This window comes from Argentina anserina, chromosome 2 (genome assembly GCF_933775445.1).
Source record: "Argentina anserina chromosome 2, drPotAnse1.1, whole genome shotgun sequence".
Classification (NCBI taxonomy): Eukaryota; Viridiplantae; Streptophyta; class Magnoliopsida; order Rosales; family Rosaceae; genus Argentina; species Argentina anserina.
Window position 1 is genome coordinate 5,327,442 of NC_065873.1, and position 24,942 is coordinate 5,352,383.

The 24,942-nt window shown below is 37.0% G+C and overlaps 3 protein-coding genes across 3 annotated transcripts; 1 reads left to right on the plus strand and 2 right to left on the minus strand.

Annotated features, from left to right (window-relative positions):
• Positions 1 to 241: 241 nt before the first annotated feature.
• Positions 242 to 6,202, minus strand: LOC126785134 (dolichyl-diphosphooligosaccharide--protein glycosyltransferase 48 kDa subunit). The gene is made up of 13 exons (XM_050510746.1): positions 5,869 to 6,202; positions 5,518 to 5,654; positions 4,724 to 4,849; positions 4,303 to 4,356; positions 4,096 to 4,209; positions 3,503 to 3,558; positions 3,384 to 3,425; positions 1,967 to 2,042; positions 1,788 to 1,859; positions 1,582 to 1,707; positions 1,408 to 1,512; positions 837 to 920; positions 242 to 494 (listed from the first exon to the last, which is right to left on the minus strand). Exons 1-13 carry the CDS (start codon positions 6,137 to 6,139, stop codon positions 447 to 449), a joined length of 1,311 nt encoding a protein of 436 aa, XP_050366703.1. The 5' UTR covers positions 6,140 to 6,202; the 3' UTR covers positions 242 to 446.
• A 7,808-nt stretch (positions 6,203 to 14,010) lies between these two features.
• On the plus strand, positions 14,011 to 17,680 carry LOC126785153 (NEDD8-conjugating enzyme Ubc12-like). The gene is made up of 7 exons (XM_050510764.1): positions 14,011 to 14,173; positions 14,466 to 14,535; positions 15,730 to 15,843; positions 16,399 to 16,507; positions 16,886 to 16,964; positions 17,070 to 17,186; positions 17,252 to 17,680. Exons 3-7 carry the CDS (start codon positions 15,735 to 15,737, stop codon positions 17,387 to 17,389), a joined length of 552 nt encoding a protein of 183 aa, XP_050366721.1. The 5' UTR covers positions 14,011 to 14,173; positions 14,466 to 14,535; positions 15,730 to 15,734; the 3' UTR covers positions 17,390 to 17,680.
• A 2,408-nt stretch (positions 17,681 to 20,088) lies between these two features.
• Positions 20,089 to 24,193, minus strand: LOC126782282 (probable NAD(P)H dehydrogenase (quinone) FQR1-like 1). The gene is made up of 3 exons (XM_050507498.1): positions 24,019 to 24,193; positions 22,398 to 23,128; positions 20,089 to 20,645 (listed from the first exon to the last, which is right to left on the minus strand). Exons 2-3 carry the CDS (start codon positions 22,958 to 22,960, stop codon positions 20,378 to 20,380), a joined length of 831 nt encoding a protein of 276 aa, XP_050363455.1. The 5' UTR covers positions 22,961 to 23,128; positions 24,019 to 24,193; the 3' UTR covers positions 20,089 to 20,377.
• Between the last annotated feature and the right edge of the window lie 749 nt (positions 24,194 to 24,942).

A 24,942-nucleotide genomic window follows, 5' to 3' on the forward strand; every position in this document is an offset into this window, starting at 1 on the left:
AAAACATCCATTCTATTAATTTCAAACATGTTTTTAGGGAAGTAAATATTGACGCCAATGCAATTGCCAACATTGATCATTATCCATACATCAGGACTTGGAGAACAATTTTCAACAATATTCTTGTTTTGTGAGTACTAATAAAAACTTGCTCAAACCAGTTTTCGTGTTGATGCCAAGATGTGTTGAAAATAGGGGCGATAAAAGAAGTTTTAAATACACCTAAAAGGCTAAACAGAAAGATTGCAGATATGCAGGGATGATTGTCTATTTAACTGCATGAACAAAAAGAATAGGATTGACAATTTCTTCAACCTCTTAATGACAAAATATATCTATAACATAACCCTGTCTGCATATTAGTAATTTTGCCTAATCAAAATTTCCATTGTCAAAGCTAAGCTCTTAATACGGTATTACATGTCTTCCATACAATTGTTCTGCAGTTACTTGTTGTATAGGTGGACGGCTGTGAAAACAAAGAAGCCTGCCATCTGCATCACCATCCAATTTTCATATTACCAGAATGGTTAGAAGGTAAAACTTTCACCAAATATGTACTGTAAACAAAAGATGTATATATAGAACGCAACAACAGTCAATGTGAGTTTCACAAGTCATCGATAACAGAGTGAAACTTAATCTGAAACAGGCCACCTACACACTAGGTATCAGAATCACTGGACCAAGACCCTAGTTAAGAACCGAGACATCTGGCTGAATGTAATCCATGGTAAAAGAGTTTTAATTTGTTAAAGAGATTCCACTTCAACCAGAGTCCATCTCATGGTATCTATATTATGTAATACTGATCAGTTTCAGAAAGCAGGGATTACCATAGTAAATGTTGCTCCATAGTAAGGATAGGCTGCTGGTATAAATCTTTCATATTCATTGTGTCTGAATGGTTGAACAGGAATCTGCAATTCCACATCCAGGGATATCAGTTGGGTTCAGGTAAATGACAATGCACCAGTTGGAAAAGATGACACAGCAATGCAAGGTATAAGAATAGAAACATGACTGGACAGCGTAAATTGTTATGTGCAGTTCAAACATAATTTTCCCATGCCTTTTGTTCTACAGTTGCAACGATACAAGCATACTACATGGCCACACCTATACACAACATCTCGGTTCGCATACTTGAGTTGTAGCTGCTCACATGTTTCAATTACCGATTTTAAAGTCTCATAAAATGTGCATTAAACTCTAACTAGCATGAGCACCAGTTATATGATCTTTGACTTAATCTGAGTTGATGGTTAATCACAAAGCTTCAAAACTACAGAGGTGTCCATTTACTTCAGAGGACATGAAGTAGCATCCCATTAGGTGGCAAAGTGAGACAGAAGTGTCTGTTAAATATTACCATCTCCTCTTACATTTAGAAGGAACGTTTCTTACCTGCTTCGATAGAGCTACGCTTGTATACCCAAGCCTATTGTACTCAACCTTGAATTGGAAAACCCCATAAACATCTGGAACCTTGAATGCTGTAAAATAATGACCCTGCAATGCCAAATGATTGTAAGAAAAGGGTGTTCGGAGGAAACTTTGTAGTTAAATGACATGCATTACCTTCTTATCAGTTGATAAGGTTTTCAGAACATAGGGACTCATCATATAAAACTGCACTTGAACATCATCAGCAACATATGGTTCCCAACTTTTCCCATGCCATTCATAAATCTCGACCAAATATTCCTTCAATTGTGATGAAAATGTTAGAAGAGCCACAGTATACTCTCTCTGTGGAGTTTAACTAACACAGTAAAAGTAATTACCACATCATCATTGATCCTGTAGATAGCAGGTTCATCTGTTTCCCCAACTTTGTGGTGTCTTACATTCACAGCCTACAGGTCAAAACAAGTTTAAGAAATGAAGCATCTCAACAATCCCAATCTAATCATAGAGAAGACAAAAATGTATCCTGATTAAGAATAGTATTAGTTTTCCTCACCTTGAGATGACCTCTTTCATGGAAGACCCACTTGCTAAGTTCGGTCACAAACTGCTCATTAGCAGATTTCTCATGTCTGTTATCATAAAATAAATCTCCTGTAAATTCACTCTTTGCAATAAATATAGATGAGCAAAATACACAATCATGTACGCATAAGTTATTCGTGAAACTGATCAATTTGTGTAGGTGCTGGGGAAAAAGAAAACATATTATGACACATGCATTAGTGGTTAGCTCATCAGTATTAAATTATTAACTAAGCAAATATGTTTTATGTAACCGTTTTCCACTGTAACTACTCAATTACCGTTTCTTGATTAAACTGGTTTGATATAAAAACATGTTGCATGGGCAATCTGGTCAACGCACAGAAATATTTTAAAAAAAATTAAATAAAAGTGTTAGGATAATGCTGAGTACGCTTGAGGAATGCCTTATCACATGCACATACACGTATGCAGGAATACTAGCAATCCTTACTTCTTTAGTAGGCATAAATGTCTAGTGAAATCTAAAACTTTCTAGCAACTTTCACATGAATTCTTGTAGTGAATCGGTCAATAAGTTAGTCAGAGAAACAGAACAAGCACAGCAAACCAAGAGAAACAACCACAAAGAAAATAACACAAGAACACAGATTTAAGGTGGTTCAGCAAATAGCTTTGCCTACATCCACCGGACAGAAACACACACTTCCACTATATTAATAATGGGTACACAAGAAAGACTAAGAAAACAATGACTCTTCTCTTCCTATCTTTCTCCTCTCTGCCCTCTCTCACCCTCTAACCGAGAATGGAACACACTATGCTCTTTGTCTCTGCGATGCCTAAACCTAGAGCATAACCCCTCCTTATATAGCCATAAGGACAAACATGTTTCCTCACCAAATATGAATCTTATTCCTAATAGTGGTAGGCTGTAAAGCCTCCTCCTTCTACAAGTAAACCATCATCAATAAGGATTCCCTACCGGAACATCATACTCTAAGAAACCATCTTAGGAAAAACACATGGGCTGGAAACCCAACATGAATCACATGCCCCATCATTATGTTTAAAAATAAAAAACAAATTCATACTTCATATAGGTGGTCATAGACTTGTAACATGTAACAATATATCAATGCACAACCTGTAAATGCTAAATTATCACTATATCTTTTACTGCATTTGTGAGGGAGGAATTGAACTTGGGGCATTTGCTACCAACCTACATTGCAACCACTTTACCATATCTCATAGAGCTATGATTAAACTTCCAATTGGGGCTATATATTGTTCCGCATATAAGAAAACTATTACTTTTACATTATACAAGGTCTTAATGTTGCAGTCAGAAACTTGATTGCCCTAACTGTCCTTATATCATTGTGACAAGAATGACAAAGAAATCTATTAAGAACATCACTTACTTATCTGCGCTCCCAGCCTTCTGCACCTTAGATCTAAAAAATCTGAAAATAGAAACTAAAAATGTTAGAGAAAACAATCCCAAAATGAAAGAACCTCATTCAGATGGAAAGTCACATACCGATCGCTGAACATACTTAATGAACCCGAGATCATAACCCGAGCATTGTTTCTCGCCTACAGAAATACATAAAAAAAAATAAAAGGAAAAGCCAGTTACAAAAAAGCCAATGTATAAACTAATTGCACTCAAACTGATGTTGGAAACAATGTAGAATCTAGAGCACTCAAACTCATTAACTTAATGAGATGGATAAGTCCATTCAAAGATATGCCTAATGTATTCATTTAGTTAGTACATTTGGAACGGGTTGTCTATGCTTCTTCTGGAGAGATGTGATGTGATCTCCGTAACTGATGGACAAATCTGTTTGGAAACAGAGCTATTTTATCACTAACCTTCACCTGAAGACTTTCCTATTTTTGACCATTAACTTCCAAAATCTAATTCCCTTGAGCTTTTGTGTGTGCGTCTGAGAGAGAGAGATATAGAGAGAGAGGGAGGGTGTGTGCTTGTATTGACCAATTATACATAATCCAACATAAAGTTCTGACTTTTTTTAAACAATCATCAATCTCATTTCTTCTTGAAGGATGCATCATAATAAATACAAATCAACGGGGTGGACCCTAAGCAGGAAAGAGCCAACTTACCTGCACAACTGAGACTAATGATATAGAAGATCCAGTGAGTGATGGAGGACTAGACAGCTTGCTTATGGGATTAGCTGAATATGCTGAAGGCGAAGCTGAGAGAACTTTCAAAACCTTCAATAAGACATGAATACGATTAGCGCAGCAGTTAGTTACCTTGTTTGTTCTATTGTGATGCATTGAACATGGATAAATTAAATTTCTTACCAAGCTATTTTCTGAATTAATTGTATGGCCGATGCCCTTGAAAAGTACAGGAGCCTGAAGCACATGTACCAAAGAAAATAATATCAGAGACAGGCATTATACAATTTACTTGTACAAAGCATTAAAATTTGATTCTGATTTCATCCACCCCATCTACAGCTGCAATTCTTCTAATATGTTGCTGAATCTATTGTTGGCTACTCAGTCATAGAAACTTGTACAACATAAAGGTGGCCTGTGTAGTACCTACTTAACTTCATTACATATTATATTTTGGTCACTTGACCAAAGTTCCTTTCTCTTTTTTAGTGGAAACAACTTAATCAAAGAATGAAAGCTATAATGAAAAAGCAAGCTTAACAGATTGATCAGTTATATTAATTAGCGTAATTAAATTGACATTGTCAGGTATAAAGCTTACCTCAATTTTCTTGCTTCCCAGAATTACATCAGACTTAATGAAATCACCGCTTGCAATCAGTGTATGATCGCCTTCACTGTCTGAAACTGCATAGCTCGTGTGATCTATAACCATAGCTGAAGGGTCCTGCAGCCATTACAAATACACAAGTCAAACATATAGAACAAACATTTAAGCTAAAATTGCCAGATGAAATGGTACACAAAACATGTATGAGTTTCAGGAAATGATATCAATACCAGTTGACACTGAACCTTGTAGAAGATGAAATCAAATAAAAGTATAATACAGCCAGCAGATGGCATCCAGAATTCATAAAATGAATTAATTACTTGAGGACAGAACATGGTAACAAATTTATTTTGTTTTACCAGATTTCATTTCTATTTCTATTTTGTTCGAGCTTTGCAATTGTACATACATATTATTCAACATCTATGTCACACCATAAGTTTATAGCAATGGTGCAAAAATATTGGATTTAATGAAGCCGGTAATTGCCAATGTTCTCTTACTAAATTATCTTACAAGGAAACAACTCCAAATATGACTATGGAAACACCGGAACTTAATTTGCAAAGCCACTAAATTTTGAAAATCGATTAACAACACATGATAGCAAAGCTCTAATTATTACGAATTCTTACGAAAATATTGGATTTTGAATTAAGACTGAACTGTTGTGGCAGAGACATCAGTATAATAAATCAAATGCATTCACCATTTCCACGATGCTTGTACATATTATGCTTTCCCTACTTACTGGAACCAAACTGAAGGGACTAAGCACCAACCTCATCGAAATCAACCCCGCATTCGACGGAGATTTGTCGAATTAAATCAGATGCATTAGTATCAGCTGCAATAATCAAATCATGACCGGAATCCACAAAGTCCAATATAGCAGCCAGGTCAATGGATCCTCCGAAACCTATATCACAAATGCTCAGCAGAATCAAATCATTTCTCAATCCACAAATGCTCAGCAGAATCAAATACGACAAAATGTAAGCAATTCCGAAGCAAAAACACGCTGAAATGATAAGCTTTCAACAAAAACCCTAGCTCAATCGATCAGCATTTTCAATTTCTACAATGTTTCTCACAAAACCAAATCACAAACCCTAAGGGAGAACACGACTTACGGTCAACAGTGGGAGAAAACAGGATCAAGGCGTCATAGGTGTACTGGCCGTAACGCTGTAGCCCGATCTTGGGGTCGTCGGCGAGCTTGAAATCGAGGTCGAAGCCTCGAGATTGGAGAGTGTTGAAGAAGAGCGAATGCGAGGACTTGACGGCGAGGTCGTCGAGCAGGACGAGGACGCGGCGATCGGTGGGGTGGTCCGGCGAGAAGGAGAGGGCGAGAAAGGGGAGGGTAAGGGTTAGGGTTAGGAAGGTGAGGAGGAGCTTCAACATGGTGTGAGGAAGACGAAGAAGACTGATGCTGCGACTCTCTCTCTCTCTCTCAGATCGCGAATTAGTGAAGTGAGAAACTGATGAGGTGTGATACTCTCTCTTAGTGGGGTTGACTGACTTTTCGTAAATTAACTCTGCTTCAGTAAATTTATATTTTTTACCAGCTATAAAACCAATTTGATTCGTTACCATCTAATTAACTCTACTCCGGTAAATTTCTACAATCATTTACTCGTGAATTTTTTCATACAAATTAACTGTGTTCATAACTTCTCACTACCCACTACCTCTACTTCCACAGTTATCTCTTAATTTTATATATTTTACTTTTTACCTTATAACGCCTAGGTTTATTGTTGAGAGACCGATAACAAAAGAGTTAATATATTTGTTCGTAATTTGGTGGTACTTTCTTTCTCGCTTTATAGTGGTAGAGATTTGTTTTTGACACACCTAGTCCCTGAAAAATTAGTGTATCATGATTGTCTCGAGCTCGCTTAAGAGGCAGCCCCAAAAATGGTTTAAATGGTTTGTGTGTTGACATGAACACAAAGATAAATAGAAATTGAAGCACAAAGAAGAACTTGATCTAGAGGAAACAAGATGTGTTTCAAAGGTTAAAAGGCGTAACAAGAAACTTGTAACTTCCCTCATGAGTGTGAAACAACGTCTTTCCAATATTTATCTTTGTGCATAAAAGTTGGTGACATTCGAGCGTAAATTAATTTCAAAGAGAAAAAAAAGGGTGCTATGCAAGTCATTTAGTAACTCGTTCATATTGGGAAAAGAAATCGGTCCTTAACCGTAACGAATTCAAGCCGCGGAATCAACACATGATCGCCAAATCTTGTAATTTCTTTTGAATAGCATGACCGACTGGAATAAAGATTAGAGCTTCGACGAGCAACACCAGTGGAGCATCATGGTAACTTGTTATCCAATTTCGACTTATGGGAGTGAAAGTACTGGTACAACTTAATATTGACATATCAAACTCCTAGACGTAGTGTAATAGGCATAAATGCCGATTTGCACCCTAAATTTGGCTGAAATTGTCAATTTGCACCCCGAACTTGCATTTGAGTCAATTTACCTACTAAACTCGGTAAAAATTGCCGATTTACACCCCGAACTTGTATTTGAGTCAATTTACCTCCTAAACTTGGTAAAAATTGCCGATTTGCACCTCATTCGTTAAATTTAACTGTTTCTATCCAATTTTGCGTCACATGTCATGCACATGAGGGGTAATGTTGTCATTTTCTATTTATATTTTTCTTAAAAATAAATAAAAATATTCTTTAAAATGAGGATTATTTTGTTAATCAAATTATTTATTTACATCTTTTTTTCTACATACTTAATCCTACTTTGAATTATATATTCAACATATCCACCCATTCAAATATAGTGTGTTGTGTATAAATATATTTTTATATGTACACATTGTTGGAGGATAAACAAAACGAGAATAATAACGACGTAATGCCTATATGTTGGCCTCATTATCAATCAATAAACGGTTACGTTCTGTTCTATTACGTCGTTATTATTCTCGTTTTGTTCCTCCTCCAACAATGTGTACATATAAAAATATATTTATACACAACACACTATATTTGAATGGGTGGATATGTTGAATATATAATTCAAAGTAGGATTAAGTATGTAGAAAAAAAGATGTAAATAAATAATTTGATTAACAAAATAATCCTCATTTTAAAGAATATTTTTATTTATTTTTAAGAAAAATATAAATACAAAATGACAACATTACCCCTCATGTGCATGATACGTGACGCAAAATTGGATAGAAACAGTTAAATTTAACGAATGAGGTGCAAATTTGATAAAAAAATAATTCTCTCTGGTTGCTCAGATTACAAACTTTCTGTAATTTTGGTGGACATCGATAATTTCAGTTTTTTGCCAAAATGACCAAATGAAATGGTGGTGGCTAGTCTCATGGATTGAAAATTCAAGGAGCAAAACTGAAGCTAGAAAAGGAACTCATGGATTGAGCTCAACTGATGAGTTGTACGTGACGTTACTGGATCAGAGTAGGCAAGACCATGCACATAATGGTGGCCGTAGAGTAAGAAAAATCTTATTAGCTGACTATGTTTATGATTTTCAATCCCTCTATTTCCATTTCCTCTATATATTTTTCTGAGGAAACCGACAAAAACCCAAATTAGATGGTGTACTGGTTAATGAATAGCTTTAGAGATGATGATGTTGCTATATTGGAAAGTGTCAAATTGAAGAAAATGAAGATATATGGCTGATTTTGATACTATATTGGATAGTTATGGTGGAAAGTACTGTGTAATTAGAATTGAAGACAATGCAGTCTAGTTTGATCCACTGTGTATTGGATCCACCACTAGAAAAATTGCTTTGGCTTAGAAAATTTTCTGGATCCTCCACTGGACACCTGCCCTTGTATTTTTCATACGTGAGCAAGATCAACCCCTACCGTCGATGAGAAAGAGAGTTGCCAACGAGAAAACACACGGCAGCGTACATCATGGATAATTCTAAATCGCTGCACCTCTTCCCGTCGCTGGAATGCCATGGAGTCCGGCTTGATAAATGTGCCAAGAATATTACCAAGTCTATTCAAGATCTCCTTAGTAATCATGCCAAAACGAAGACCCCTCACTGCCACCCACACCTCCAAAGAATGTAAATCCACCAACGACGGATCTCCAATTCCATCATACTCTGCCAACACCAAAGTGGAGTTGTTGAAGTACCATGAACCACCATGGAGGATGCGATCCTTCTCGACCTTATCAGAAAAACGGAAGACAAAAATTCCCTTTCCTCCTTGAAAGATCTCAATCCTCCATTTCACCCTCTAAACAGAGGTAGCCGCCGCCACAAAAGAAGGGACTGACATCACCTTCCCCGACAGAAACCGACCACATAAGAACCCATCATCAATAGTTTATGTTAAATATTGTTTAATGTTTACATGCATATGGCTAAAATCACTGATAAAGACATGTTTGGTTTTGAAATGATTCCCGTCTGATCCAATTTTGACTTGGATACTTGGCTCCTGGCTCCCATATGTATTGTTTTCTAATAATTAAATAGTGTTTATATGTGTTTGCCAAACTATTTTCTACTTTACTTACAATGTTCTTAATGATAGATTTAAAGGGCAAGATTTATAATAACAAGTTTCAATTTGTTAATCATCATTATGATTTTGTTAGCTTCAAATCTCCAATTATACATAAAAGGTCCAATATGTTATTGGTCACAAGTTCAGTGTCCATTTCAATATTCAAAAAAATTAGCGTAGCACTAGTCACTCTATTGCTCTAGCTAGTTCATCAGTTCATATTCATGTATATCTTTCTTAGCATTGACATAAATCATCTTTTTGTGAGTGTAGGTGATTTAGCAAATTGATGGATAGAGGTATAGTCGGGCAAAGAAATGTGAGTATTAATAAAAATGGCATATTTGCTATAGTAGAAGTAATAGCGGGAAAAGTTCTATTTGGATTCATTTGGTGATTTGTATTAATGTGGTGTTGTATGTCACTGTTTTGACAATGAATATCAATTGTTTAAGCCTATTAAGATGATTATACATGACATCCAATCTCTATGTAGGAAATTCAATTGTATTAGCTTTAAGCATGTCTTCAAATCAATTGATTGAATAAGTACCGAGAGAGGCGTCAAGAGTTTTGCTATTTGACATTATAAACTCGGGATGCCTTAGGGGATCTCTATATAATAGATTTTCTTTCATAAAAAAAAATTTGTTTAAGCCCGAATATGATAAAACTGCTTCTCGAATATGCTACAGACTACGTCAATTATTTACTCGAGGCACTTGCTCATGCATGATTAGACATTCTTGGAAAATGAAGTTCAAAATATGTAAAGTCTATTACTAGTTTACTACCATGAGACACTCGCACATAAGTTATTCTAAGCTCATTCTTCATTACTTTCACGAGGAACTATGTCGTGTTAAAGTAGACTAATTTGTCACAAACATAAATACAATAATGTAGACGAAATTCCATTATAGTCTACGTATGTTAATCTCCGCGACTACGCTGCCATATCTCAATATGAAGACGAGTTAGATTTAAATAGAAGACTAATGTGTATAAAAATTATGATAATTGAGTACTAGTCACATCTATATATGTAGAGTTTACTAAGGTTAAGAGCTAGTAACATGTATATTTAAGAAATTTTAAAGGCTTTTAGTGATCAAGCCCTAATTACCACATATAATGTATGATGATGATTGAGCATTCCTAACGTCTTTTGTTTATACATTTATCTTGATCGACCACATTATATGGTTTAGGTTTATGGTGATTGGACAATAATTATTTCTAACATATATAACGTCTTATGATAATTTGGCAAACGTAACATCTTCGTATATAAGATATACGATGATCAATGGCTACTCACCTCTAATGAGCATAAGGTTTAGAATTTATGGGAATAAAGTACTAACGGCTTCATATATGATGTTGTGGTTTAAGAGTATAGATTATAAAGTTTAGAGTTTGGTGTTCAGAGTTTATAATTTATGGTTTGGAGTTAAGAGATCAAACATAAAATCAAACACGGACCACTATAAAGTCATATTTAACTCAAAATGTCTAAATTCTATTTTTTAAGCAAGGACGATATTATATTAAGAAACTAAAAAAATACATGGAGCGATGCAAGGATCGAAAGCCAATAAAAGACAGCAAGATGCACAAACACATCTAAGGTAACTGAGAAAGCAACTCGTAACTAGATGCACAAAAACATCAAGGAATAAAAGTAACCGGGTAACCGTGTGACTTGATGCCTGAAGACATCGTTGCACTGCACATGTCACAAAAACAATGTAAAAGGGGGAGTAGCCGTAGCTGTAACCGTAATCAAGGAGATCAAGAAACACTAAGAGTGACAGCTCAAGGGTTAGCAAACGACCTATCAAGAACTAGAACCAATTCTAGAGAAAAATGAGCAACTATTTCGGACGCAAGATCCGATTATTAATGTGTCCCGGGTCCTAAATACGGTTCCAGATCTAATCCGAAATCAGATGCTCCACAACACGAGGCCAAACCACCGATCTGCTCCAACAGCCCAAGCCACTAGGCCCCCTGGAAGATCTAGCCCAACAAGAACTACTCTGGGCACCCACGAATTGCTGGATGGAATTGAGACCTTCGACATCGGCAAGGCAACATAGTTATCCACCCCGAGCCTCGTTCCCTAACGCCAAACTCCACTCACCATCGTCGGATAAAACTGTCGCAGGCAAGGAGGCAGCGAAGATGCACAACCTAGAACCGACATCCTCCTTCTCACATGACAAACCGGCCACCATACACCTTCAACGGTGATTGGATCACGACCTGGATCAAGGATCTCCAATTCGGAGGACACCTACCCCAAGCCTTCGATGCCGTTAAAGACGCCTCCAACCACCCAACGACAAGCCGTAAACGACCCAGGCATGCCCAAATCCTCGACGCCCACCGCCCAAATCGTCGCCGCCTCGCCTTGCTCCACTGGCTTCCCTGCAGCCGACAAAGCCATGAGCTCCTCTGGATGATGTTCATGAACTCTGACTGGACCCTCAGTGCCGCCGCCTTGAACTGCTATAACGAGAGGGGATCGAATCCAACCATGGAGGCCTCGACCGAAGAAGAAGAAGACATGGTATTCTCCACGCCTCCATTGCTCGACACTAGAAGTGCTGCTGAAATTCTCCATCGTAGATGAAGGAAATGGGATAATTGGCCTAAGGCCACCGCTCTATACCTAAGTTTTGTTTTGCCCAAAATTCTCGGTTGGGCTTGAGCCCACCCACCTCTTGCCTTGGATCCGCGCCTGAAAAAAGTAACGATGTGAATAGCTCTTAATTGTCATAGACAAGAAATATTTAGCCCAAATAAAAATTATATTTTTTTCCCAATCTAATAAAGCTTGGAAATCCTATTCGGTAGCGTTTTTGGAAACAATTTAAAAAAAATTAACAATGAAATGAAAAAATTAAAATGTGAAAAAGTCAAATTGACGTTTTCATTTTTTCATTGTAAAATTGAAAATATTTTTAATTTGTATTTTATGCATTTGGAGAAATATTTTTCTTTTACATTAAAATGTTATTGAACATCATCTTATATCTCATATTGACAAAAGCTTAGCGTTTTTTTTATAATCTAAAATGGTTCGGTATTTTGGGAGCTAGTTCGTACCTAAAATAACATTATACTCTACCAATTCTAGTTCTTCACTATAACTTCGTCATCTAAAGTGCTCAGACATAAAATACGCTATTTTCTAAAAAAGAAAAGGAAAACACAAATACTGATGTCTAGAAAGATGAGTGAAACTTGAATACCAATGGTGACTATTGATTGGACATTAATATCATGTTATATATTTACTATTTTTTCCATTATATCACCACTATGATAAAACAAATTGAGTTATCATTGGAACAATATTCTTTGTCATTTTGGTGTTTGTTAGAATATATGTATTATATATATTATAAGTATTATTTTGCGATTTCTTCCAGTATAGATACTTATTGTAATAAGGAGGTTTAGAACTTTAGACTTTTATGTGCACGTTTGGCACTCCTCCTCATTGTGTACCTCACTAATTGTTAATATTGTTCTCCCCTCATGAGGGTGGGCTTAGACTACACTAATTTTGTACCACGTTTGGTGCTGTTAAGTATAAACCTTTAGTATTAGATTCTGCATTTGCTTCTTCTAGAACAAACAACCATGAATGATCCTGAAACCTTACTTCTGCACAATTGGATCAATAGCTAGTCTGGCCACAAACTAATTTTTTGATCAATTACACAAACCTTGAAACATCAGTAGCCATTACAATTTCATGATAGAAGGAAGCAAGACGATGAAATAATTGTACTCTGCTCTGTTCACCTGGCAGAAGAGAGACACCAGCAAATTCCAGAATCTATATGATCCTAGCTACCAACGCCTAAAAAATCTCCACTAATAGAAAGAAAAGAGAAGGCCCAAGAATAAACAAATTACATGAAACCAATTTGATTCATATTGCCCAAAATCTCGATGATTTGAATCCTATTCTACAATACCGAGATGCCATCTTTCCATATTGCAAAATCTCATCAATTCAAATCAAATTTTGCAACACCCAAAATTCCAATTACCTTCAATCTATACTTGAATGAAAAAGAGGGAAGAACTCAATCTTTTTCTGTAACTAACATGCAATTCTTACCAGTTCTAAATAATTATAGTCGAGAGCTATATGGAGGATGAGGGAGGAAGAAGAGCAAAGATCGACCATGAGAATTTGAGTATTGGGAGGAAAGGAGAAGATCAGAGAGATTGCATAAGAGAGAAAGCAGAGACTGAACAAGAGTGGCTTTCTCCCGTCTTAGCTAAAGTGCAGGTTTTCTTCGACCCACGTTTATGTGAGTTAAGGAGGTGAAATTGATTTTTCGGTGTTATCTAGTGCCAATAAACCTAGTGCCGCATTCCATCAAACACCACCCAAAATCCTAATGAGTTCTTATTTAAGGTAATGGAGGCTAGCACTACCTACCAAACATGCACTATATATCTTTGTCTATATACGAAAACTTTGAGAACTTGTTGATCCCTCGAGCTCTTGAACTGCCCCATTGCAATTGGCAATTTAGCCCCGCAGACGGTAGTGTTGGCGAAGTACCATTCGTCACCTCCACTAGAACTCAAATTGGGTGCGCCACAGCAGATCCAGTGAGCCAGCTAAGCAGCAGACGTCGCGACGATAATTGACGCAGAACAGGAAAGAGGAGAGAGAGAGAGAGAGAGACCAGACCAGACCAGACCAGAAATTGAGAAAAAAAAGTCCCCACCTTTATTTAAACAAGAACTCTCTCTCTCTACAAGCTTTGGTCCTTTTAGATTCCATTTTCTCAGCTCAAAGCTCTCTCTTCGCAAAGAACCCCTGTTTGGGTTTCTGCCTTTGCTCAGTTTGCTGTTCTAACCAGGTAAAAGCTTTGGTCCCATGATCGCTTAACTCATCTGTGTTTTAGTTTCTGATCCATGTTTTGAAGCTGTGTAATAGTTCAAAGCATTGAATATATTATTATTATTATTATTATTATTATTTTTGGTGTTGAATTATTGGTTCTGGTTTGGGTTTTGATGATGTTTGATGAAGTGGGTTGGGTTTGAGAAGGGTGAGATTGGAGAGGTGTTTTGAGTTGAAAATTGATTGAATGTAAGGAGTTGAATTTTAGGAAGCTGAACAGCTATCTGGTTTTGTTGTTTTCTTTACAGGCGAATCCTGCATCTCTCGTTTTTGCAAGACTTGAAGTGAACAGTAAAAGGAGAGCCAATACACCAAACGGTAAGGCTGTGAAGAGCTGCTATTGGTTACTGATAAAGTTCATTGCTTTTTATATTTTGAATGTAAAGTCTGAAACTTTGATTCGAAGAGGTGAAATGAGAGTTGAAATTTAGAGCCTATGAATGAATTTTTAATTATATTAAGGTTCTTTAATTGCATTAAGGGTCAGCGGTTGGTCTTTTGACTCTTTTCTAAAATGAGTTCTCGGTCTGTAGTTGTTGTGGTTAGCTGTGTGTCGGTTTATAAACTCTGAGGTCATTATCTGTTAAGTGGTTGTAGCAGGATGACTAAGATCATTTTTGTTTCTTGATGCATATACATAATTTAGGTCTTCCGGGTTTTTAGTACTCTTAAAAGTGAATTGGGCTTGCCATGATGTTTTTGTTGCTGTTAAGGTCATGTTTGAAGGTTTTGGAGTGAACACAAGCTTACATTATTAAGATAATTATTAACTGGAGATCAAAGTAGTGAAGCTTAATAGTAATGCTCCTTAATCTGTACAAAGTTAATAAAGCAACAATCTTAGTTCAACCAATGGTGGAGCTTTAGTGTTTTGCGCTTAATTTATGATGAATTTTTGGTCTCTAGGCCGTGAAGTATCGCTTGTTGTCAGGTTTTGAACTCTTTGTTGTAGGGTCTAGTTGGTTTCTTAGTGCATATGTGTGATTTAGGTTTGCTGAGTTTTTAGTACCATAAAGATTATCATGATTTTTCAGTTGCTATTAAGTCCATGTCTAAAGGTGTACTTATACAAGCATATATTTATTATTGACCGGTGAGGGAAGTAATGAAGCTTTATTTATACTGCCTCTTAGTCAGTAGAAAGTTAATAAAGCTAACAATGTTAGCTCCTCGAATGGTGAACCTTTAGTGTTTTGTACCTTTTCTTTTTGTATAGGAGGATGGAGAGAGATTACTCTCTCTCTCTCTCTCTCTCTCTCTCTCTCTCTCTCTTCCCCCACAGCAATATGTGTTCTAGTGAGATATATGATTCTTAATCTGTGGATGAAAAATATCATGCAGAAATTGTCTGAAGGTCAAAGCACTCAAGTTACATAATTTTTTTCCTAGAAATTGATCGACTCTGATGGTGTTAAGCATGATATATTTCTGTCTTGTGGTAATAACTTGCAAGATCTCGAATGTGCAACTATTTTATGAACTTTATATGTTTATTTTGATTCTGTATTGTAGGAAGAATGATTAAGCTATTTAAAGTGAAGGAAAAGCAGAGGGAGCTTGCTGAAAATGCCAATGGGAAGACACCGGTTAAAAAAAAAAGTGCAGGAGAATTGCGGCTTCACAGAGGTATGCATGTCAAAGTTTAACATATCTGTATTTTAGTGTTTTTTTTCCACAGTATGTGAAAAGAGGTGCCTCACTGTTCAACTTTAAGCAAGCAACAACTTAATACACATTGGGTATTATAACCTGGTATCATAGTGTGTCAATTTTATAAATTGAAAACTTGCAATTATGCCCCTTCCGTAATATTTGTCATTTTTTAACTCATCTAGGAAAAGCCACATGACTGGAGGTTAGTCATCACGACATGACTGCCAATGGAAAAGGCCATTGCAATATGCCATTTGCCCTTCACAACCTTTAGCGCCTTGGCATTCCAGAATAAAATAATAATACACAAACAATGTAACTGAGATTGGCAGTGGCATGTGATATTGGCAATTTTTGTTAAAAGAAATGGTCTCATGCCATTAGATACTATTTCGGAGCAATTTATAAGGCAAAACCTCCACGCGCAATATGTTACATCTAAAATGATAGATTTGTAAAGAGAGGGAGATAAACATTGTTATATAGGCTGACTTGTGCTCTAATTTTTTGTTTGGGTTTCCCTTGCAGATATTAGTGAGTTGAACCTACAAAAAACATGTACCATAGCATTCCCCAATGGCAAGGATGATTTAATGAACTTTGAGGTTACTGTCCGGCCTGATGAAGGATACTATTTGTAAGTTATTTATTGTGCAATGTCTCATCCTGTCCTCGTCTGTCTAAATTCCCTATTGTTTTTAAGATTCACATCTTCATTATTGAAGACGTTAAATTCAACTTTTTTAATTCAAAGTATGGAATTGAATAAGGAAAATCTATGATTTGAAAATTGAGGACTGCCATCTATAGAAATCTAATCACTGATCCCTAGATATGGCAGTCCCAAGGCAAGAGTTTAAGAGTTTAGGCATTTTTAGATCATGAAATTTGCCCACCTTTGATCTCTGATCTCCTTTCTGATCACTTGCTGTAATATTGGTGGTGGACGCTGTGCTGTTTGAGTTTTGATATAGGAACTTTTTACTTTACTGCCTGACTCAGTGTGCATTCGCAGAGGTGGTACATTTATGTTCACATTTCAAGTTTCTCCCATGTACCCTCATGAGGCGCCAAAGGTTAAGTGCAAGACAAAGGTCTTTTTATCCTGTCTTGTTCTCCTCTCACACTCTTTCTTGTCTAGAATCTAGATAATGTGCTCCCATGTTAAAAGTTGTCTCAGTGGTACTATCGATTTGCAGGTATATCATCCTAATATTGACTTGGAAGGAAATGTCTGCCTCAACATTCTGAGAGAAGATTGGAAACCTGTTTTGAATATCAACACTATTATATACGGAATCTTTCATCTGTTTATGGTATTGACTTTTCTTCTTGTATTTCAGTTAGCTTCTTGAATCTCATCTTGTTTTTGTGAATGCAGCAACCCAATTATGAAGATCCCCTTAATCAAGATGCAGCTGCTGTATTAAGGGACAACCCCAAGATGTTTGAGTCCAATGTGAGAAGAGCTATGTCTGGTGGGTATGCGGGGCAAACCTTATTCCCGCGGTGTATGTAAAAGCTGCTTTTGTTTATACACCGGATCATCCTTTAAGGTATGTGGGATTGTACATTTGGTCGAAGCTTCTCTCTCCTGTTGTACTGGAACCTGAACTCTTCAAATCAGGCAAGGCTCAAGTGCGCTTATGAAACCGGGTGGTGTAATTTTGTGAAATGTTTAAGATATTGGCTGGAAACATGATATATTCTCATAAGTTTGATGTGAATAATTGGAGTATTCTAGAATGGAGGCTTCAATTGTGAACTTATTTTTAAAGTTGAAGTGGGAAAGAACATGCTTTTTCCTACTTATCCAATTAGTATCCAGTTGCAACCTAAAATATACTTCTTCCAAAATGCACCCCAGTGTCTGATGGAAATTGACTAGCTTAAAGACCATCAATGATTGTATTAGAGGGAGCTGCTCTTGTCTTTGAACAGGAATGCAATTGTCCCCGCCCTCGCTCCAAAAGTGGGTGAGATCAATATTAACGCTGATGCTTCCTGAAATTCTTCGGACCTCTCTTCAGGCATTGCTGCTCTTGCTAGGGTTAGCAATTGTGCTCTGATTGCGGGTCTAGCCTCAGATGCTGTACCCACTTCCTTCTTGGAAGCAGAAGCAATAAGGTGACGCATTAGTATATACTATATAGATAGAGAGTATAAAAATGGTTAGTGGAGCATTACTATATAGAAATGGTTATAGGCTTACCTGTCCCACACACACACAACAAATCATCACTTTCAGTAAATTCCATCTTCTCTAAAAGGGTGCAAACACCAAATCTCGTAGAAATAAGAAAAAGAGAATTCCTCCCCTTGCAAATGTCAAGTACAGATCGATCGAGGCTACTGGTGGGCAAAACAAGTGAGACTAACCAATGAGGCTAGTGATGGATAAGCATAGTGAGGCTACTGGTAGACATACATGATGGGCATTTTTAATACGGCACGCGCGCTCATACACACCGTCCATCTCTTTTGTCTACTTCCATATATAATTTATGAGAGCACCATGCATGCATGGTAGTTGGTCGATCAATGACTTACTGATCAACTAATGACGTCCATGACTTACCTTGAGATCAACAAAGTTGCTATGTAAGCATGAAGTTCATGAGACTAATTCAGTCCATCGTCCGATTCTATAACCAGAAAACACCTCTAGTTAACTTCATCACTCCAGCGTTACCTCAAGATACTGTTTTCTGTCATTTCTGCTTCTGATCGACCTGCATGCTCATCTTCAGAAAACATCTAGACTAATTATTTCGTTTCTAGTAAATTTTGGAAACACTAGCCTGTTTTGGATGATATCCGATACCTGAAAAACCGATACAGTGAAAAGTTACAATTTTCTTTCTGTCACTCATCTGATCTATCATAGATGGTTGGCCAACGTTCCATAGAATTGTGCTTCAGCTATGGAGAAAAGTCTATAGCTCACATTACAGTAGTAGTTACAAAGGTGAGACAGAAGCCAATACTCCAACTAGATGCTCTAATTGGAAAACTGTGACAGTTGTATCAAGGGTTATAATTGATGATAATTATTACATTTGATTCTATTATCCAACTAGTTTTATACTGAGGCAACTTTGTGTAAAAATTCATTCACAATATTGACTACAATAATGTTTCAATCATACAGAATTCATGATATAAATACGAACGATTGATACATATTGTGTTTTTGCTTGGACAGATCATTCAACATATTACATATGACACCTGAAGGATATCATCAAAGAGTAGAAAGCTAGACACATAACGATAGTGATTTGGTTCAGTTAATTCTTTCAAAGCATGGACATACATAATTTGATGCGAATCAGCAACACATATACGATTGTAAAACTCACTTATACAAAGTCCCAATAAAACAAACTATTTCAGTGCAACTATATATAAGAAAACAAAAGCAAATTATTGATAATCAACATTGTAATGACTAGTGACACCCTGAAAAGAGAATTAGTGAAGAAAATACTAAAAAGTTATCCACTCTCATAATACCTATCCCTCCCTGCTAATATGGAGCAGGAAATATCCAACCGGAATTGATCAGAAAATCTCTATGCGGACAAAAAGATCATGTACACAACCATGGGAGGGTTACAGAGAAAATATTTTCAACTGGATAGACTTTACTATCATCCTGAAGACAGGAGCAGGATGAAGTGGAAGTTTTCAAAAATTTCAGTTGTATTATGCATCCAAAGACTGTAAATTAAAGCTTGGAGCACCATCTTACAAGTAATTGTGCTTCAGAAATTCACCATTCCCCTCAAGAAGAAATCCATGGGATGAGATGAGACTGATTCAGATGAGGTTATTGTCACCACAATTGGAGATCAGGTGAGAGTGTGAGACCATATACCAGCACTATAAGAAAATAGAAGAATAATAATGATCACGAGCTCACGACTCTCACTCTCCAGTAGAGCTTGGATGCAAGCTTGGAGTGATTTGGGAAGCATCTCCCAATAGCTTGTTAGGATGGAAGTATCACTAGCTCTCACTAAATGCAAACACTGGAGGCATTACCTCTGGGCTCAATATTTCATCTCTACTAGTTGTAGGAAACACAAAATATTGTGTTGGATAAACCCTGATACCTGAAGTAGATGCTCTAATTGGATATCAACGCAGTTGTATCAAGGGTAATTATGATTATTAAATTATCCAAGTAGTCATATACAGAGGCAACGGTGTGTGTAGAGATGAACACAATCCACAATTTTATTGATGACAATAATGTTTCAATCAAACAGAAAACATCATATATGAACAGTTTGACTGAGCAATCGCCAAAGTTCAAAACCAATGAGACTCTTGTTTACAATTTAATCAGAAAAAAATGGCTCTCAACTAAGAAGAAGCTATTGACACCTATTGCACTTTTGCAAGAAAAAACCTATCAGCATATATATGACATCTGAAGAACATCACAAAACAAGTTGAAAGTGTCAACAAGTTTGTGTAAATGTGCAAAATAATGTATTTGTCAAGAGTCATCCAGTCCATTACCTGGCACATGAAAACCATTTGGCTGGGCAAGCTTCTTGACAATAGTAGCCATGTACTTTCCGTGATGCCCTGCCAGAGCGAGCTCTGTCTCAGTTGGTTTCCTTGTGCCATCTCCAGAAAGAACTCCAGAACCATATGGAGACCCTCCTCTAAGGGAGTCCATCTCGTACATTCCAGCACCAAAGGTGTAGCCGATTGGAACATATATCATTCCATGGTGTGCTAACTGAGTGATAGCTGTCCAACTGCAGCAAATATACATTAACATACTTTTGATAAGAATGTGACCAATACTATAATGTTAGGATGTGATGAGAATTTGATTAGGAAAGTAAATCCTAGTTGTACTTGGTTACTCTTCCTAATTGGACATGGTTTATGTCAAGGTTTATGTCAAAGTTTATTCCTTTTAGGAATATGTTATTTTCTAGTATGAAAAGGTTTTGGTTTTCCTATGACCAATTGGATTGTAATTGGTGTGCCTATATATAGGAGACATAGGTAGTTAACCAAGGTGTGGCTGGCATGACTTAGTTCGTGGATGTGGTCATCAGGGCGTGGCTATCACGGTAAGGTGGATGCAGTCATCGACGAAGGAGTATATATCTCTTGTGTAAGGGAGCAGAGATGTCAAGGGTGAAGATAGCTCTTGAATGAGGGTGTGTTCTTAGGAAATTCTATGAGTGTGGTTGTACATAAGTTTGGGTTTTGGGTTATGGGATTTAGCTCAAATGGTAGCTTGTACTATTATATTTCTCATAGTGAAGAACATGGCGTCTCTCAAAGGATGTAGGCATAGGTTTATGCCGAACCTCGTTAATCTTGGTGTTCTCTTGTTGTTTTTCTTATGGTTTGTTTGCTTTTCTATCGGTATACTCTGTGAGCTATGTTGGGAGGGATCCTAATTCCCTAACATATAAGATATTATTCAATATTCTAACATCTACAGGACATAAAAAAATGTGGACACAACAGCAAAGAATTTAGAAATTAAGTTAGAAAACACAGGAAAAGTAGTCTTCTATTTGATCCATGAACTTATATTGGTAAAATTACATAGTAATTAACTAACTAATAGCATTAGCAAGCCAACAGTCCATACCAGCAAAACAAATTTGAAACTACTTTGACCTGTAGGGTACAAAAGCTCATTTGAGTAGATGAGGTTAATCAGTGACCAGCTGTATGAGACAAGATGTAGGAACAAGTAAGCTGTCACTGGTGCTTCTAATAGGTTCTTACAAGTTACAACTAAATTATAATGTTAATCAAATAGGAAATGGAAGTATTCAAACATTTCAAGACACAATAGATAGACAAATAAATTATTGGGTGATTTACTTTCAGTAAATCAATGCCTAAATTTCATCATTTTTACTTTTGAGTACATGTATCATTGGGAATTACTGATACCATCTCCAACTATTTTCAGGTGGATCAGTTCTTTACATAAAAATGAAGTTATTTAAGCTTCTTACAATGCATAAAGCAACTAGGCAAGTTGTTGCTTCCACACTCTCAAGGAGTGTTTCAGAAAGGTTGAAACTTGAACCTAACTTCAATTTCCATCCTATGTCTCATTGTCAGTTGACACCAAATCCCGTTTAGAACTCAGAAGACCCTAGTGCCCTACCAAAGAACAAAGAATGCACATTTCATGTTGTTGGAACGGAAAATACTACATGCTGGAACCACATTGTTCAAAACTACTGAGCACAAATGACACTGTATATGCAATCATTGCAATGTGATCAAATATAGGGTGGTCCAAACTCCTATGCTCTTGCGTTAACTCTTTTACTTGAAACATGGAAGTCAGAAACCTATTCTATAATCACCAACTTTGAGTTCATATCATAGTGCCTGGTTAGTTAACATATACCAAATCCACCAATATTCCTAAAACTCAAACAAAATTACCAACAAAAGCCTGAAGAATTATCACAAATAATTCAGAACTAAAGAATTCGAAATCAAAACCAAGTGACCTTACTTACGCAGTAGTCTCCTGCCCGCCACCCTGTGTGCCAGTACTGACAAAAAACCCAGCAGGCACCCCTGCAAGCTTCTGCTCCTTCCACAGCTCTCCTGTGGAGTCAAAAAACGCCTTCATCTGAGCAGCCATCGACCCATACCGTGTCGGAAATCCAAACAACACCCCATCAGCCTCCACCAATCTCTCAGGCATTATCTCAGGCACCCCATTTTCATCCTTCTTAGGCACCTTCATCTCCTCCAACACCTCAGACGACATCGTTTCCGGAACCCGGTACAAAACACCTTCAACCCCTTCAGTTGAATCAACCCCTTTCTTAATCTCTCTGGCCACCAGCTCCACATGACCATACATTGAGTAGAACACTATGAACAACCTCAGCTTCTTCTTCTTCTTCTTCTTGCTTTCTTGCTCTTGCTCTGCAACAACAACCCCATCATCCTCAACTGGGTTTGTGGGTTGGGTTTGGTTTTGGTCTGAAACATGATCATCGCTTTCCGGGTTTGGAAGATCATTGCCGGAAACCCCTGCCGGTGGCCTATTCTTGGTGGGCACACAACCCATGAAGTCTCACAAAGTGGGTTTGAAAGTCTCAAAAGAGGAGAAACTGGAGTGGAGAAGGCTTCGAGTAGTGGGAGACGAGCTAGTTTAACTTGACCACATTCACATCCCAGACCCAGAGCTGTCTTTGGACAGACTGGACTTTAGTGTGCAAAGAAGGTAGGAACTTCGCTGGCATTTTAATTAGAGAAATTTTTAAGAACGGTAGAGGAGATATGAACCACCCATAATTAAGGTGAATTTACTAACTAAAATATCGTAACGGTGGCTGAGGTTAAAAAGATAAGCCCAAATCCGATTTCGGTACCACTACCAGAGAGGGTAAGAAGAGATGAATTCGTTCATGAGTGTGGTTGTGGCGGTTTAACTGAGACTTATGGTAATGGGGCAATGGTGGATTGGAAAAGATAAGTTTTTGATACTGGTGGAGGATATGATTACTGGGAATAGGGAAATTTTTGGGTGTTAATACAATCATCTTGAAGATACGATTTTGCCCTTAGCAATTAGACGGGAAACATTCAAATTAACGGAAAAATTGGCGGTAGGTACTGACTTTAGGGCGAGTTTGTAACCTCATGCACCGTGCACCATTGTGATAGTCAAAGAAGTAAAGTGACCTAAGACCTTATCTTAATTATCAGCGACTCAAACTTCATGTACTGTTATTTAAATTTAGCCTTTTAATTAACAATTAATTAATTGTAATTAGCATATTGATCCCTGTTTTTCTTTCCTTTTGAAGCAATTACTTCTTCAAATCATCAATGTTCTCAAATCATCAATTTTGTGTAGCCATGTAATGTAGTAGTAAGTCCAGCTCTTGAGCCTAAAGCATATATAGTTATGTATATATTATATATTACATCCGAAAAGCCAATAGAATTAAAAGAAGCCAGAATATGGATTACACACAGAGAAAGACAGACTAGGCTGGGTCGAACCGAGAGTCACAGAAAAAAAAGGAAAAGAAAATTACACAACTAGGAAACCAGAAAAATAGCCAAAACCAGAAGTAAATAAACTTATAAACGGATGCACAAACTAAAATTTATTACTACCTGGAGTTTAGAGATGATAAGGTGATCTGGATAGTTCACATGAGAACAGCTTGCCTTGTTGAAATATGTAATCATGATTCCCATTTAGGTGAGCTGTGAGCATCAATATGTAATCGTGTTTCAACATGTAATCATGTTTCTTTCAACATTCGGTGAGCTGTTTTTGGTGATCATGATTCCCCTTTAGGTGAGCTGTGAGCAACATGTAATCATGTTTCAATATTCGGTGAGTTGCTTTCGGTGAAGTTGTGAGGTGGTATCTGCTCCACAGTTGCGCGTGTGTTGCCTCCCTCCATCATATCTACTGCATATGTGTTCTTGTATATATGTATACTCCAATATGTATATTAAAAGCAAATTTCTCTTTATCTGCATAAATAGTTATATCTTCTCACTATTTGCACCATCAAGAGAAATCAAGAGAAAATCCCAAAACCTCCATGTTCTTCTTGTTCATTATTTCTTCATGGTATCAGAGCAGGTAGATTAGTCTCATGTCTCTTATTCCTGCTTTGTTATCATTCAATTTGTAATCTTTGATTCAGTGTTTCAATGGCTGAATCCGATGCTACATCTAGGAATGAATCTTCCATTTCCGTTGCCTTACCTTCTGATGTTGACTGTAATATCAACCAACGATTAACCTCAAAACAACTCAATGAGTTCAATTATCTTCCATGGGCACGAGCTGTGGTACTTGCTCTCGGTGGAAAATCTCGTCTTGGTTACATTAATGGTGCTATTCATGTGCATGAGCCACTGTCTGAGGGATATGATGCGTGGTTGTGTAGAGATTGCCAAGTTATGTCTTGGCTTGTGAACTCGATGGTTCATGAGCTTGGAGAGATCTACAACTACTCTAAATATGCCTTTGACATGTGGAAAAGCTTGAAGGAGATGTATGGAAATCAAAACAATGCTGCA